The 16,831-nt window shown below is 47.5% G+C and overlaps 2 protein-coding genes across 11 annotated transcripts; both read right to left on the bottom strand.

Moving 5' to 3' along the window:
- Positions 1-716: 716 nt before the first annotated feature.
- On the bottom strand, positions 717-10,277 carry LOC122380598 (protein unc-50 homolog). Of its 7 annotated transcripts, none has more exons than XM_043363890.1 (8): positions 10,100-10,277; positions 3,925-4,041; positions 3,552-3,703; positions 3,247-3,312; positions 2,737-2,857; positions 2,146-2,285; positions 1,852-1,953; positions 717-1,185 (listed from the first exon to the last, which is right to left on the bottom strand). In XM_043363890.1, the coding sequence occupies exons 2-8, from the start codon at positions 4,017-4,019 to the stop codon at positions 1,034-1,036; spliced, it is 828 nt and encodes a 275-aa protein (XP_043219825.1). In that variant the 5' UTR covers positions 4,020-4,041; positions 10,100-10,277; the 3' UTR covers positions 717-1,033. The 7 variants fall into 7 exon arrangements, with proteins under 7 accessions (XP_043219825.1, XP_043219827.1, XP_043219822.1 ...); XM_043363892.1 differs by having other exon boundaries at positions 10,244-10,273; XM_043363887.1 differs by having other exon boundaries at positions 10,193-10,236.
- Positions 10,278-10,805: 528 nt separating this feature from the next.
- On the bottom strand, positions 10,806-16,809 carry LOC122380599 (nuclear transcription factor Y subunit alpha-like). Of its 4 annotated transcripts, none has more exons than XM_043363896.1 (5): positions 16,795-16,809; positions 15,721-15,794; positions 14,017-14,151; positions 13,484-13,633; positions 10,806-11,783 (listed from the first exon to the last, which is right to left on the bottom strand). In XM_043363896.1, the coding sequence occupies exons 2-5, from the start codon at positions 15,787-15,789 to the stop codon at positions 11,394-11,396; spliced, it is 744 nt and encodes a 247-aa protein (XP_043219831.1). In that variant the 5' UTR covers positions 15,790-15,794; positions 16,795-16,809; the 3' UTR covers positions 10,806-11,393. The 4 variants fall into 4 exon arrangements, with proteins under 4 accessions (XP_043219831.1, XP_043219829.1, XP_043219832.1 ...); XM_043363894.1 differs by lacking the exon at positions 16,795-16,809 and adding an exon at positions 16,451-16,618; XM_043363897.1 differs by lacking the exon at positions 16,795-16,809 and adding an exon at positions 16,451-16,598 and having other exon boundaries at positions 10,806-11,759.
- Positions 16,810-16,831: the final 22 nt, after the last annotated feature.

Raw genomic sequence — 16,831 nt, 5'->3', positions numbered from 1 at the left:
TATTGGTTTTCGCTCTTTCTGAACCGAGCGACATCACTTTCATGCCAATTCATTGACTTTTTTGAAGGTGGGAGGGTCCCTTTAATGCTGATGACTGAATCATGTCCGAATCTATTGTTTGTTGATAAATATACAATGTATGCTATCTGAGCAGCATTTCATGTAGTTCTCCATGGTTGATACATGTAAACAATGACTAAATTAGCATGGTTACGACCGTTTTCGTAAGGCATCCAATCGGCGGGACCGGTGTTCACAGATGGTTATCAGAGCCCGGGGGAGTGGTGGGCCTGCCTGGGATCTACGATATCGAATGTCAGACTGACGGTAGGCACAAAAAGCGACCACCGGCACAGCTGGGGAGCGGATAGGTGGAATCTGGGAGGGGACCGAAAGCGATCTGTGCACTTCCTTACGGTCCATAAGGTTAGCATTGCACGGCTTCCCGTCCACAGGATAGAATCAATGCTTCTTGAAAACCTAGGAAAAGCTACAGACGCAAGATTGTAAGACAAAAATCCATTTAAGAAAATTTCAGCACATCTTCATAAGTTATAAAAAACGACAAACAGTGAAAGCAGGACAAAGCAAACGCGTGGATAAAAAAGGGGGAACCGCTCACTGAATGCCATTGGTATTGACTATTTTCATGTAATCATTTCCTTGCAGCGATTATTTGGAACCTACCAGATTCTCAGACTCGTCAAACGTTCACGAAAAAGCGGAGTGATTTATTAGATATTTAAGGACACCCGACAGGAGGCTATTGACCCGGTGATACACTCTACCAGGGTCCATCCTCGCGCACTCGCTCTGCAGGTGCCGCACATTACAAATAAGGCGCACACGTCATAGATAACAATATCCGCAGTCCACACACGCCACTGCGAACATAACAAACATATTGATCCTGTGTAGGTGAATTAACCTGCTCACATCACACGGTAGTCGCCCGCTCTGACCAGCGTCCCTGGCGGTGCGGCGCATCACTTGTGTTTCACATTCTGTCCGACAGATGTCAATCCGTCGCCACTCACAAATGAGATGAGAACAGGATCCGTTGACGGTAGAACTCCATTAGCGTCCTGCTCAGGTTGACTCCGCTAGCCGTCACGGCCACGAAACTCAGCGCCAGAAGCGTCAGCGGGTACAGGAAGACGCGCGTGTTCTTCAGGAACGGCAGCGCTGTCGGGCGAGCGGGGGCGGCATTTAGTTGGAGGGACTGAGACGACGGCAGCTGTCTGGTGGGCTGGTTGGGCTACAACACCGTTCACCGTTCCGTGCTTCTATCCTCAGGATGCTGAAATCCTTCTCCTCCACGCCACAACCCCCTCCGGGCTGGACAGGCAACTTTATCCCCTGCGGGCTGCTCCCTTGGAGCGGCACCGCTGCTCCCGAGGGTCCGCACCCCGTAGCCGGGTGCAGTGAGTATCTTGGGGCTGGGTGGCCTGTTCTCTGGACGGGCTCAGCCCCGGTGACTCACTAGGGTGCCTGTCCAGACCAATGTCTCCCCCTATATCCTATCATCCTCCCGGCTCTGAAATGGTCTCATTGGACCGAAAGGGCCTCACCCCCCCCCCCAAAAAAAACAACACCGTTCAGTCACTTTCCATCTCCCCCACCTCCTCGGGATGGATGGGCACCTTTATTCTGACGTGAGTACTGAGTAGCTCCTCAGGAGCCAACCCATGACCCAGTGGGGCGACCGTTAGCGTGGCTAAATGGCCTGCGTTACCGGTGCGAATAGCTATGCGATGATTATGCAGCTAATCAAAGATAAATATGCCTCGGGTTAAATTAAGTACATGAGCATCTACCTTTGGTAACTGTACTCGTGTAAGGTGCACTCACCACTGTATCCCAAGAAGGTGATGTAGAAGTAGTACCCCAGCGCCACCGTCCAGAGCATGTTACCCAGTAGGTGGGACGCAAAGTTGTCACTGTGCAACACAACTGTGAAGACCAAGAAAATCAGGTGAACCATTTGACCTCTCACCTCAATCTCAACCACTCATCTTAGTCATCACTGCCCAGCATACCACTTCATATAAAAAACGGGCACCACCAGGCGCCAACACTACCTACGGAAAAGGTCAGTGTCAAACGCTTCTATAATCTTTCAAGCCCTCTCGCCTTTTAGCTCACCGTTGTAGAGCAGAATCTGCACTACATGCAGGATGACGAGGGCCGGGAAGAAGGCGTTCATGTGTACGTCGAACGAGAATCCCCATTCGACGTCCTGTCCGGGCTCCGTCGGGTGCCGCAGATACCGGTTACTCACGAACCTGGAACGACAATCACACATAGGGTGAGAATCGCATACAGGTGTGCCTGACTCACAGGTGCAGCTAGTGCAGCACAGTTGCATTGCATAGCAATATCGCTGGCCGCTGCGACGCTGTCGTTAGCAAAAATTAACAGCCTACTAAGTGTATAACTTGACTATTGAGGCAAGCCGTCCAAAATGAAGCTTCACGACACTCAATGTATTGTTCCGTTTTCCGAAGTAATAACCCCCCCCCCCGGCTTATCAATCACCCAAGATATCATTATCGCGTATTATTTCTTAGGTTTATGGCTTGCAGATCACATTGTATCATGTAAGCATCTCCGATTCCTTGTCTTTAGCAGCATCGGTCTTATCAAACAGCGGCACAGGCCACAGAATCGTGGTCCTATGCCTACCGTTAATTGTCCACCGTTCCGACCATCAGCTATCGTTCCGAGCGAACTCACCAGAGGCCTGTAGCCACCAGCACGCCCATGAGCAGCATGTCCACGGCGACGACATACAGCAGGAACAGGATGAACGACGAAAACCCGAGCCCCATCACCAGCGCGAAACACACCGACGACACTGCCGAGTAAGGCGGAAAGGGGCCAGGTGGCCGTCAGAAAACGATGATTGCTGTTACAGTGAGCTGTTGTAAGATCAAACTGTGATTTAATCATGATGATTAGTTAGAAAAAAACAGCTAGCACAATACCAGCTGTGATTGTCTGCCCCAGTTCTATTCAGCAAAATCTTCTGGCAGTGGGTCTCTTGAGGAGTGACCACGCCGCGACGTCGAAGTGTATCTATCTCACGCCATCAAACTGCCCATCTTCTCAGATGTCCAAGGTGACGAGCACAAACTCCCATACATTTCAAAACAGAGCGACCTTATCTATCATAGACTGCCATGACACCTTGATGCCTTGACATTGTTTAACCACAGCTATATGGCAGGTAGAGTTGGTACTCACCAAATATCCAGCCAGTCACTAGCACAAGGAAGGCTGGGTCGTCCCTCGCGAACTGAGCCTTTGTCTCTGTACAAACAGACAGCAAGGTCAGCCAAACATGGGCCCACAGTTAAAGGAGATATAAAAGGTAGCTCTGACTTCTGAGTAAGATAAAGATACAAAGGTACTTTACTGGGTAACTTGACAAGAGGAATATTCCAACAAACATATAATCTCACCAAAGAATGCAAATGCAATAGGCTCCAAAAGAACAAGCAAGGGAAGCAGGCATGTGGTGGAATGGAAATTAAGGTTCTAGAACTCACGTTTTCTGTACTGGAAGTCTCTGTAGACCTTTTGTGGTGCTACGAAGAGGTACAGCATCTGCCATATGGCAAACTCAAAGTCCATCTGGCTGAACTTGAATATTCGCCTCAGGTACTTGTATCTCTTTGTGGCTGCAGATAGACAGCTGGCCCTGAAAGGCAAAATATAGTCACTGGTCACTAGTCAGATACAGGAACATTGTAGGAATAGGAACCTTAGCACACAGCCAGTAATGCAAACACTTTCAATTGCTCAACATTCCAACATTCCACAGTGATAACACTCAACACTGGGCCCTTGAATGAAAATAGCAAGCCAACATGGTTTGTAGTTCAGTTACCTTGCTATATATGGTCATTAGACTGATCTTACCTGTGTGAGACTGGCGGTGGCAGAGGTGACACACTTGAGTCAAACTGGTATGGTGACTGTGTCCTAGATGGTGGTGGAGATGTGTGATACTTCATAGTTGATCACCAGTGTGTATTTCTGGAAAAGATAACATGGACATAAGGCACTAGGTATTTATTAGCCATTAGGTAGCAGCAAGTTCCATAGCGAATTATCCCATTGTTAGGGTACCAGCGCAGCCAGTGGGCACCATTTCTAAAAAATTGTTCCTACCATACTCCTTCCTAACTTCCCACAAATTTGACCTTTGTAACTTACTCACTCATCTTGTCCTTGATCAATAATCTGTGTTGAAAGGGCTGAAGGCTCTGAGCTTCTGAAGTCTGATATCAATACTGATATTGGGCCGTGCTATTATCAATACCAGATAATAAAAACTAAATATGTATCTATTCATTTTTCTTTTATTGCCATTGTATGTATTTATGTCATCTAGAACTGTGCTTATATCTATATTCGCCTCGTGACTCAGAAGTGGCTGACATCTGGTGGCCGTTTCCTGAACTACTATAGGTAGGATCCGGCGGCCGCTCCGCAGGCAGACCGGCCGGTCTAATCTCACGAGACCTCGGATTTCGAATACTTTTTCTTTCAAAATTGGAATGCAATGCACATAATTCGACGACAAATTCCTCATAGATCACGAATAATGATTCTCATAGCCCGTCATACATCCTTTCACAGTCAAAAGTGCCCTGAACAAAGCGTGCCGTGGCCGTGGCACTTCGTAAGCAGTATTGGTGATCACAACCAATGTTAGGGCGGTAAGGGCGGCCGATAAGGATATTGCAATCCGCCGAAAGAGCAAGGTTCCGGGCACATTGTCTGAACCCTCGCCGTAACGGTTTTCTACGTAGGTAGGTACCGCCCGATGCTTTGGAACCGCCCTGAGATCTTAAGAGCATTCATATGCCGGCATAAGACATTCACCTTTTATAGCCCGTCACAGGCCGACGTGGGGCCCTCAGAAATAGGCATGGAGTTCTCGGAAACCTGCATAAGGTCCTCATTGACTACCGTCGGAACTTAAGGATCTGCGATGGGCCCCAAAACGCCACCGTGGAGCCCTCAAAGACCTGTAGATTGTAGCCTTCAGAAACCAGCGTGGACGCTCGGGTGCCGATGCAGAATGATCAGGGATTGGTGCGGGCCAACGGTGAGTTCAGTGCGGGTTCGCTCAACCTTTCAAATGACCTGTTGACCAGTGGGATGGAATGGAACAGACTTACAAAACCAGCTGCTCGAACGGCGCCCCGGAAGGCGAAGTGACATGTTCATTTCACATTGCTTTTTGCTAATGATATCTGCATGCCAGGGCCAAAAGGCAGTAGCTACTAGCCTGAGCACTGAGCAGGGAATGAGGGATGTATTCGGTTCAGAAGGGGCTGATTCTGCTCCCAATGATAGGGGGTTGGATATGTTATCTGTGTAATTCAAACTAAGTTCTGAGTTATCACTTCAGATTCATAAGGCTTCAGAGGGTGGAGCCTTATGGCCACTGACACCAAAAATTTGTGACTTTTACATTCTTCCATTCAGTTATCAGTTACATATGTGAAAGATAAATGGCCCTGGCAATGAAAATAACTTACCCCAGGCTTGTTGAAGGGAAGGTATGAATGAACACCCGAGGACATCAGATTGTTTCCCTCTCCCAGGTAGTATTCTCACACCATTGAGCATATGAATTATGATGTTGATATAGTTCAGGAAACAAAAGAGATATATGTGCAAATTCAGGCCAGCTGTGAACGTATCATTGATTACAATGCCTCTAATGCCACCAATACTTCACCAACTTCTAAAGCACTGAGCAGAGGTTGTAACAAATAAAGCAGACCATTTGTCGATTCAATGCTGAGCAAGGGGGGTGACTGAGGTGAGGTGCAATGAGCTAAATATGTTCTGTGTTCTGCTGGACACATGTGCAGAACACATGTAGCATACTGTGCTGCACCACACATGCCAGCAACAGACTTAATTGTAGGTCTAATCTCTTCAGCTACCTCCTTGAAACGAGCAGCCATCTCAGCAGCAAGTGGGTTTTGAGGGTTGGCAGCAAGACTCCTCAGTTCCTTCCTTCCAGGGCTGCAACCTGCTGCTGGAAGCTGCCTCAGAAACCCTAGCATAGTGGAACAGCTGCTGTTAGCAGTGGAATCGGGTTGGCAGCCATCACTTCTGACTTCCGATTTCGGTCAAATGCCACTAGTTGTAGTCTGAGTCCTGTCTTTTGTACTTGTGTGGTCATGTCATTGTCATACCATGCTATTGCTACAACATGAAAGATTGCATATGCACCTTATTGCCTGAAATATATCCATTCTAATAATGGAAATAAGATCATTTAACGAATTGCCATGCATCTTTGTAAGCTGCTTCAGACCGAGACTAAAAGTCAAAGGTCATGGCGATTTCTGCAGCCAAATGCTGTATGATATTCACTAGCGATAGCAGGGTAATTTACTCCAAAGGTCAAAAACCCAAAACGTTACATAAAAGGAATCAAAATCGATAATAATCAGCTTCCCCCAACCCCAATTTCCACTGAAGCTGATACAAAAATACATGTTTACCGGTATTCGTAACTCGTGCGCCACATTCGCTATCCTATCTATACGGTTCTACGGTGCTGCCACCTAGCGAGGTGTCACGAGGCGAATAATGAATGGCTACCTTACACCGCCAACTGGCCAGCCAGCTGATTGTATCCAATCCCAATCAAGGGCGCACACAAGGGGGGGGGGCACACGGGCCCGTGCCCCCCCCATTCGAGTTGGGGGGCCCAACTCGAAGGAAGGGGCCCATTTGAGGCGGCCGAAGGCCGCCTCAAATGGGCCTCTAACTAATCCTTAGACCACCGAAGACCGTGTACAACGGGCCCTCAAATGGCCTTAAAGGGCCCTAAGATGGTCTCAAAAGGCCCTCAGATGGCCTCGAAGGGCCCTCAGTTAGCGTCATAGGGCCCTCATCTGGTGTCAAAGGGCCCTTAGATGGTGTCAAAGGGCCCTCAGATGGCCTTAAGGAGCCCTCAGATGACCTCAAAGGACTCTCAGATGGCCTTAAAGGGCCCTCAGATAGCCTCAAAGGGCCCTCAGCTAACGTCAAACGGACGTCAGAAGGCCTTAAAGGGTGTCAAAGGTCCCTGAGCTGGCGTCAGAGGGCCATGCCCTTGCGTCAAATGGCTCTCTGAAGGCCCTAAAGGGTCCTTAGCTGGTGACAGAGGGCCCCCAGCTGGTGCCAGATGGCCCCCAGCTGGCGCCAAATGGCCATCAGAAGGCCTCAAACTGTCCTCAGTTGGCGTCAAGCGGCCCTCAAAAAGCCTCAAGGGGCCCTTAGAAGACCTCAAGGGGCCAGAAGGCCTTAAAGAGCGTCAAAGGGCCTTGAGCTAGCGTCAGAGGGCCCCCCAGCTAATGTCAGAGGGCCCTGAGCTAGCGTCAAACTTAAAGTGCCCTTAGCTGGTGTCAGAGGGCCCCAGTTGGTGTCAGAGGGTTATCCATCGGCGTCTAATGGCCATCAGAAGGCCCAAAAACGATCCTCAGCTGGCGTCCAACGGTCCTCAGCTGACGTCAAGAGACCCTCAAAAGGCCTCAAAGGCCCCTCGACTGCTCAAAGGGCCCTTAGAAGGCCTCAATGGGAACTCAAGAGACGTTAAACGGCCCTCAAAAGGCTTGAAAGGGCCCTCTGCTGATGGCAAAGGGCTCGCACCTGAGTCAATAAGAGCCTTGTCAAAAAACGGACCTGAGAAACCTTGCCGGCCCTGGTTATCTGCGGGACTCCTACACTTCCCTGAGGTGGCCCCCGTTTACTGAGGGGCCCTGGTTATTGATGGGGTCCCTGGTTACTTAAGGGGCGCCTGGTTACCAGAGGGGCCCATGGTCACCTGGTGGGCCCCTGATCAATTGAAAACCCCTGGTCATCTGAAACGCCCCTGATTACCTAAAGGGTCCCATCACTTGGATTCAGTGACATAGCAAGGGAGCGAGGGGGTACGTGCCCGTTCTCGGGTTTAGAGTTCCTTCGAAACCGAGGGGCCCTGCGGCGCCAGTTGGTAGCAGAGGGTTCGCGCTGGCCGCACTTCAACTCGGAAGGACACCACAGGGCTTGTGGGGGACGTTATTGGCTCCTATGTAGCCACAATTATCTTCATAAAGGCCCAATGCCGGTTTCTGAGAGACCTCGCCGGCCGCTCAGGGCCCTAAGTAGTAACGGCCAACGAGGGATTGGCTGCTATGGCTCCACATCCGTCTGTGATAGACACACGGTCCACACCAGTGTTTCTAAAGGCACCCACAACGGCAACTGCGAGGCCCCTCGCCCCACCTTCAAGGGACCCCCACCAGCGCATCTTAAGGGCCTACATCAGCGGCTCTGAGAGTCCCCACGCCGACGCCTCTGAGGGCCACGTACCAGTGACTCTGAGGGCCTCTTAGCAGCCTCCGAGTGTCCTTGCCAGCCTATGACGGGCCACTTTCCACTTGCAGGCCATTTTGCAGGGCCACACACATGCCAATGATGGCCCCACCAGTGTCTCTAAGCCCTAAGACCCCGCAACGGCGCCTGTGAGGACCCAACACCAGCGCATCTGACGGCCTTTCACTGGCACCTCTGAACGCGCCACACGCCGTTGACTCTGAGGAGCTAGCTCGCTTCGCTCGCTCGTAAAATACCATGTAAATTAGGCATTAGTGTACATTAGGCACACTCCTCGGGCATAAATGATACTTTTGCTTGCCAATTTCCCACATTTTCTCATGCAAAGACCGTTTTAAAGAGACCCGTCTGCCAGTGAGACTGGACCCACCGTGCCTTCCTCCTCCCATCGAAAGGTCCTGGGTACATCTTTGCCTGAGCTGACCCCGGGCGCCCGGGTGACTCGCGGGCCCGGGGTCAGGTGACCAGCAGGTGACCCCCTCTTGGGCGAAATTCTGGGTACGTGTCCGACATGCATCGTACATAGTCCTGTTGATTTGATTCATTGGTTAAGCATTAAATATAAGTTATAAGCTGGATCTCTAGTCTGTGATCCCGCATTGTATCAGATATGATGACATTTCATGTCGATGTGCCTAAAAAATATGCGAATATACGTGAAAAAGGAGTGCTGCTCCCGCTCCTACACATCCGGGCCAAACAGTGACCGGCCCCTGCTTCCAGCCACCCGGGGCCGGTCGGCCGGCCGGCAGTCAGTCGCTGCCCGGGACTGATTTCTGAGGGACCTGCAAAAATGTTTATTAATGAAACGTTTTACGTAATAAATTAGATGATTAGGTATAGCTTCAAACCAACCGAAATATAGCCCCGTGGGCCGTATTTTTTTTGGGGGGGCCCTTCGGCATGGGGGGCCCAGTTCGAAGGTCGTGCCCCCCCCATTCAAAAATCCTGTGTGCGCGCCTGATCCCAATACAGTTGCCCCTGATGTTCATTAAAAACAAAAATACATGACATTCCAACAAAGCAGAAAACATGAAATTATCATTACTGCGTGGTAGGTATTCTTAATTTCTTTATTCGACAAAACCAACAATAACTCAAAGGCTATGCTATCAGTCGGTCAGAACTCATGGCAAGTAGATGCGCCATGCTCCACTTCTTCGATTAGGTCGAAATTAGGTCGAAATCACTAAACAAAGTATACGCCTTGTGTGGCAACAAAATGCAAAAGTTTATTTTGGGGCAAAAATAAAATTTTGGGTTTTGTTGCCGAACTAGATGGAAAATGAATATGGTGATGATGCCAACCTAAGGTGTGGAGCCTCACGCGTCTTGTTGTTACGATTTCCGAATGACCGATAGCATAGTATTCGCATTATTCTCATTTTTGTCGAAAAAAGAATACCTACCACACAGTCCCGTCTGCCAGTGAGCAGTAATCGCCACGCACTTTTAGAATGTGGATCGCTCATGATTGTTCAATACAATACAATACAGTTTGTGGCGGTACACATGGAGGTCCCCGCTTCAAAATTAGTTAATCCCTAAATATAGACATCATTCTATAGAGAAACAGTTTGCAGAGGGTTGTACATTCCTACCCATGTAAATACCTAACCTAACTTAACCTAACTATAGTTTATAAACAACAAATTGATTGAATCAAATTGGATAACCCGTCTCAGTAGTGAGTTGGAGTAGGTACCTCTTCGGAAGATTAACCATTGACAAAAAAGTGCGAAGCTTAACTAATTTCAGAATTGAAAACTGTACTTATTCGCATATATTGTATTTGTACAAATAAAACGATGGAAAAGTAAGATAAATGTGTAAATGCAGGGGCACACACCGCCGCTCACAGTAAAGTAAGCAAAACAAACATTGAGACAAATCTGGTGCATCCGCGTCATCGAGCACAAAAACACAACCACTAAAACAAAATTAACGACATCTATTCCTTCGCACACAAACACACAAAGAAAAATAATTTGCAGTTTACGCAACCGGAAAGTAGATACATTATCCCCAATTAAAAATATATTGGCAGTGGTAGCCAGAAATTTCTTTCCAAACACTGACTTCAATGAAGACTCGCTTCACTCGTAGTTTCTGCTCACCCGTAGTTTTAGGGCCTCGGCTCACTTGGGCTCACTCATGTTGTAGGTAATTACCTTGCCCCATTCTCCGTTGGTGATAACTCATAACCACAGTACATTTCTTACAACTGGCATCAATCAGCCAAGTATGTTGGGTGAATATGAAATTCATAGCTGAAAGATTCTCACATTCTACGTTCATAGCTGACAAAAATAATACAGCAGCATTAGTCTTGCTTTACGCCATAATGCTGCCCAGTCCACAACCCAACTTACTGCGCGCAGCCCCCCCCCCCCCCCGACATAAACACCACAAAGAAATCAATCTATATTTGATGCATAAATGATGATGTAATGGATGTTCGTACCACTTCAGGTCCCACAATTTGACCACGATGGTCCGCAATGTTTGACTGCACGGCTATGTACAATTATGTGCGACTTTTCGGACACCGATCTCCGTCACACTGGGGAGACATCCCACTGCTCGGTCGAGACAAAACGGAAACAAAAGGCCTTCGCCACACGCACGGGACGACAGCGTCACCGAATAGGGGACAAGAGGGCATTAGATGGAGGGGATGGGCGGCGGGGAGAGACACAAAAAAAAACTCAGATAAGGCCAGGCAATGGCTAGGGACAGTCGATCCTCGCTCACTCCCTGGCACGCCGAGCAGCCAGTGGTTTCTGGAGACAGTAAGAGGCAGCATCTGTCTCACACTACTTCGGAAGCTTCTCCCACGCTCTCGGCTACATACACGTACCGAGGAGCACTTAGGTCATCCCGCGACACGCCGGGTAGCTCTGTACAGAGATCGCTCACAATGCATTCTCCACACTGGCAACCCTCCTCAATGACCCCTTCATCGTCCCCTCACGTCGCCAGATCACCCCCGATGGCCGTCAGCACCGCTCCTCGAACTTCAGCTGCGCTACGGTGCTGGCAGCGGTGGTGATGGGTCGCGCCTCCCCACCACCCCCTGACGAGCTCGTCTTGCCTGTCGGGTTCGAGCCAAATCGGCCGCCATCGCCGCGCGCTCGGTTCAGCGCGTGTTTGTGTCTCGACTCGTGCAGATACTTGCGCCGCTCTTTGGGCACGCGTCCGTCCGTTTCGAGTCTGGCGCGCGCCTGTCGCCGCTTCAGGATGCGGTGGTACTGTTTGGCGTTCACGTAGAGCGGCTCCTCCTCCAGTAGCTCCGGCTGCGGCAGCGGGATGCGCTGCAGCTGCGAGACGCCGCCGCTGCCGCCGCCCGGCATCAGCATGATGATCTGTCCGTTGTTGACGCCCAGGGTCTGATAGGGACACAGCAGAGGGGTGTTAGCACGAGGGGAGAAAACGGGATCGTGTTCGGTCAGACGCATGGGAGCACTCGATATCATAGGTAAACACTCGTACTCGAACTTGCAATCGACTTTATCGAGTGTTCTTTGTAAGTCAACTACTATAATGTAAATAAATAAATAAATGTAAATAAATAAATGTTGGCGTATGTCCGATGTTCACGTATATTTATAGATCAACTGTTGCAAAAGTTAATTATTATAATTTAAGCGACATTCTCCTTGAAAATTCCGAAAAATAAATAAAAAAGCCGAGAACGCACGGGGAATCATATTAAAATGCCGTTTTACATGTGCATTCGGGCACAGCTCATCATCGGATGTAAATTGCCAAATGGAATACATCACATTAGTGATGTAATCCATGTGATGTAATCCATTTGGCAATATACATCCGATGATGGGCTGTGCCCGAATGCACATGAAAAACGGCATTTTATTTATTTTTCGGAACTTTCAAGGAGAAGGTCGCTTAAATTATAATAATTATTCATTCATGCTCCTTGCACAGGCACTACGTGATATGATGCAAAAGTTGTTTGATTCGTATTTGTAGCGTGTATAAACGGGTGTTTCAAAGCGAAGATAATCTTAAGTTAAGTAAAAAGGTTACACTACCATTTTTGGACTTATATTGCTCGTCATTTTATAACAAGTAGTTCGAATCGAACATTGTACAAAACCCGATTTTCAATCTGTGGAGAAAATAGATGGCAGTCCCTGAATAGTGAATATTTCCATATGCACATGCAAATCCAGATATTGCCCGATTCTTGGAATGTATTCGCCGGGAAATAGAGATTAACGTATGTAGATGAAGAAGTGTGTGATTTTCAACTGATTGAAGCAACAGAACGAGTAAACAGATGTGAAAAAGCACAACAATTCGACAGAGACTCTATAAAAAGCTAGAGACGTTAATGACTTTTCACAGAATCAAAGCACCAACGATATTCGTCAATCCTCATCAGTTATTTAGCGATCGACGATAAGCTGATACGATTTTGGATTTAGGATGAAAGGCCATTGCTGCATTTAACTTGCTAGGAAAGAAAATGATCAGTAAATGAAGTAAAAGAAAGAAAGAGGCAAGTGAATGAAAGCAGAAAACGCGATGTCGCAGAAAGAGCGTGTCTTGCCGATACGTGTAATGTGTGCTGTGTGCTGCATTCTGTGTGCCCTCTCCCACACGTCATCCAGCACGGAGCGGGAACCGCCGCTCTCGTGCTGATACGAACCGTATACATCAGACGTTAGACGGATAGACCGACAGCCAGACGGCCAGACGGAAGACACGGCGCAATGAGGCGCCGCAGGCGGGCGACAGACAAACAACACGTTCAAAACATCGGCGACACAAGCACAGGCGAACAGCGGCGCAGCAAACGACATCAAATGGCACAAAAATACATGTCGAAACATGACGTAGAAATTTCATAATTTCACAACGTTTCAGGTAACCAGCGACTCTGAGCAATGAGTATGACTACACAATACTCTGTGATCAGCAGAAAACCTCAGGCGTTACCTGTTCCCCAATTGTCAATGGGGAGGTAGCTCACGAGTCACGAATTCAAATTGTCCCCGCTACTCGGACGGGAGCTAGGTACGTTGGACCGCAGAGGGACGGCCGGCCGAGTGTAGCCACTGACCTGCGGTGTGGCGGCGGCGGCGGGCGTCGCGGCTGATACCTGCGCACCGCCGTCCATCTGTACCGGCTGAAACAGCACCGTCTGGCCGTCCTGGGTCTGCACGATCTGTGGCGACTGCTGGAGGACCATCTGCTGTGCACCGCCCGCCGCCTGACCAGGGGAGGAGTGGTGAACAACCGGGTGGCAAACAGACGTAATTATCGTCACACTCTTAAGCGTTCAAATCTTTACCATTTTATTCAGGATGATAATTATTGGAGCCCTCTGTACACATAACATCGATGATATTTCCAACATTCCAAACCATTCCACTTTTTCTGATAATTGCTATTTAAAACCACCACTACCTACCACGTCTACGACTGCCAATTTATCGAAACTCTGACATGGCTACCTGCTTCTCTGCTCCCTGTTGGGATCAAATACTCAAATAAAATACATTTACCACTGATAAACAACACTTGCTTTGTTTATCCACTTCACACAAGCTAGGAGTCATGCAAAACAGGTGTAAAAGGGACAGCTGCACTGACCTGTTGCAGGTTCTGGATGGGGATGATTTGAACGTGGTTTCCGCCAGAGCCAGCCAGCTGCAGCGTCTGTCCTGCACCACCAAGGCCCTGCAGGATCACCTGCTGGCCATTGACTGTCTGAATCACCTGCTGACCCTGAAGAAGAAGAAGAAAACACTTAATAGCAATGCAAAGGCTTAGGTGAATAGCATTTAGCTCCTCTAGACTCTGAGGAAACAAATATCACATCAGCACTGTATAATTATTTATGAATTACCATCAACACCTGGTGCTTGCAATAAGATCAAATACAAATGTAGTCTCTATACATTCACTTACAATAGCTAAAATATGATAAACTTGTTTGTTGTTTATTGGGGCTTAAGAGTTAAGGGCACACCAAAATATGATAAAGACTTAAATACACTAAAGTAAGTACTTAACCCTCGCGGGCCCGGGGGGGGGGGGGCGTTTTTCGCCCCCCCTGGCGAATATTTGCGATAACTCCCGAACGCTTAGGGATGGGAAGACGAAACTTTCAGTACCTTTTCTCCCATCAATTTGACATCTTCTGAAGTAAAAAAATTTGGACCTAGCCCCCTTGATGACGTCACAAGGTCCATTTTTCTAGACCCCTGCACGGCAAACTTCGGCGTCACACACGCAAACTTCAAATAGCTGCTAAAAATAGAGTTTTAGAGATAAAGACAAATTACGAGAACGGCTGTGTAGCGTTTGACCTAGAGAAAAATAGAAAAATAGTTTTGGTGACCTGAGGTCAGAGGTCAGGTCATCGACCCCGTAATGTGGTTTTAGTTTTTCGCAAATAACTTCGACAAAAATGGTCCTAGAGCTACGGCAGTGGTACCATCGCATTCGCCTTGTCAAGCCGCGTCGAATGATATATATTTTGATCGGAAAAGGTCAAGTTTCATGTTGACCTCATGTGACCTCGAATGACCTCTGGTTGACCTTGACACATGAATGGTTGTTTATGATGGATTTGTACCCGCTGATCACGAATCTGGCATCTATTTTCCTCTAAGCCTTCATTTAGAGCTTCCGGATGGCAAAATTGTCTTATTTATTATTACTAACTTGAATCAGTGAAATAGCCTCTAGCAGGGATACTCTTCTGTGACCTTGACCTTTGAGCAGCCTTGTATCGTAAGATGAACCACAAATAGGGAACTGATAAGCCTCAAAACATTTCAAAATATCTTGGGAGTTAGCACGCAAGATGTGCGAAAAAGTGCCAAGTTTGAGGTCAATTTTGAGCGTGACCTTGACCTTGACCTTTGATTTGGAGCACATTTTCAGAATCCTCAGATTCTCTTCTTTCGTTTGACACCCAATTTTGCCGGTTTGATGCAGCCTGCCGTCCTCTAGAAGGCTTACTTTGAGATCACTACACATGTGCCGGTTTTGGCCTTTGACCTTGACCTCTGACCTTGAAAATTGACCTGAGGTCAAAAATTTTAGGTGCATTAGAATCGTCTCGCAAGGACCTTTCGTTTGGTATCGCTTTTGTTTCCGTAGCTCCCTTATTTACGGAGTTAGACAGGGGGGGCGAAAAACGCCCCCCCCCCGGCTGCGGTGGTTGGGATTACCCCCCGGGCCCGGCCGGGTTAAATATGTCACAGCAACCTAGAGCTAGCAATCACCCCAGCCAGAAAATAGCACGGAAGAGATAGGTACAGATCAGGATTTAATGGTTACACTCACATTTTGTCCAGCAATCTGCATCACAACTTGTTGCTGGTCAGTACCTCCAGTTGTTCCCTGGCTCTCCATCCTGGCTGAAAACATAGGTAGGTAACAATTTCTCTCTTGAAAATGACAAGGACTGTGACTGTGAGAAAGAGGGCAAGTTCACAAAAGTTCAAAAGAGTACCAGTAAAATACAAAACCTAGCAACCTTGTCAAAAAACCTAGGTTGCACGAATGTCAAAATGCCCACACTGCACCTTAAGTTAGCTAGTTTGATATCAGTAAAGCTGGCGTCACCATCACTGATCAGTATATATTTTATAGAGGGCGAGAAACTGCAAGGTCGAAGGTGGGCTGCAAACTTGTGGGTTGTAGACTGCAGTTGTAACTTGTAGGTTGGGAGGCTGTAGGCTGGTAGTAGGTTGTAGGTTGTAGGTTTAGGTTAGGTTAGGTAAGATATGCCAATGGTGACGCCAGCTTCACCAATTCCACTAATTTCCCCCCCCCCCCAAGTGGCCAGTTTATTGCAGAGTTGGGGTACTGCCATGTCTGAAATCAAATGACGACACACCCGAAGAGAAACAGAAATAACACAATTAAACAAAACTGAACCATTTTTCTTCTAGAAACCGACAAGGGATACAAAACAAAAACAAAAATGAAAATGATAAAAAATGACGGGATTGTACTTTGATAGAATAAAGGCACATAGCGTATCAAGTTCAAAGAAACAGAAGACACTTACTCCGCCCAACTATATTGAAAAGGTGATATCAATTCAATTAATATCTTTTTTTAATTATACCTATCACCAACGACCCAGAAATGAACCTTGCACACAAATAATTGTTATATATTGAATATACACTTTTGATATACACTCTTCAACGCATCAAGCATCAACATAGATCTCATGCGTTATTTCAATGATTTGATGACGTATAATACTATGGAATATTCAGTTTAGCCATTTAAATTGATTTTTGATTGCAAAAATTCGAACAAAATATAATTTTATGGAAAATGTAATATAAAAATTTGTTAAATAACCTTCTTTAAATAAGGTTACTTTGATTCAATATATCTTACGCCATTTTATGCAAACAAAATAAGAATTAAAACCAAA

This window comes from Amphibalanus amphitrite, unplaced genomic scaffold, assembly GCF_019059575.1.
Source record: "Amphibalanus amphitrite isolate SeventyFive unplaced genomic scaffold, NRLGWU_Aamphi_draft 000101F_arrow, whole genome shotgun sequence".
In the NCBI taxonomy this organism is placed as follows: Eukaryota; Metazoa; Arthropoda; class Thecostraca; order Balanomorpha; family Balanidae; genus Amphibalanus; species Amphibalanus amphitrite.
The sequence above is the reverse complement of the archived record's forward strand: the minus strand, read 5'-3'. Positions and strand labels throughout refer to the sequence as shown.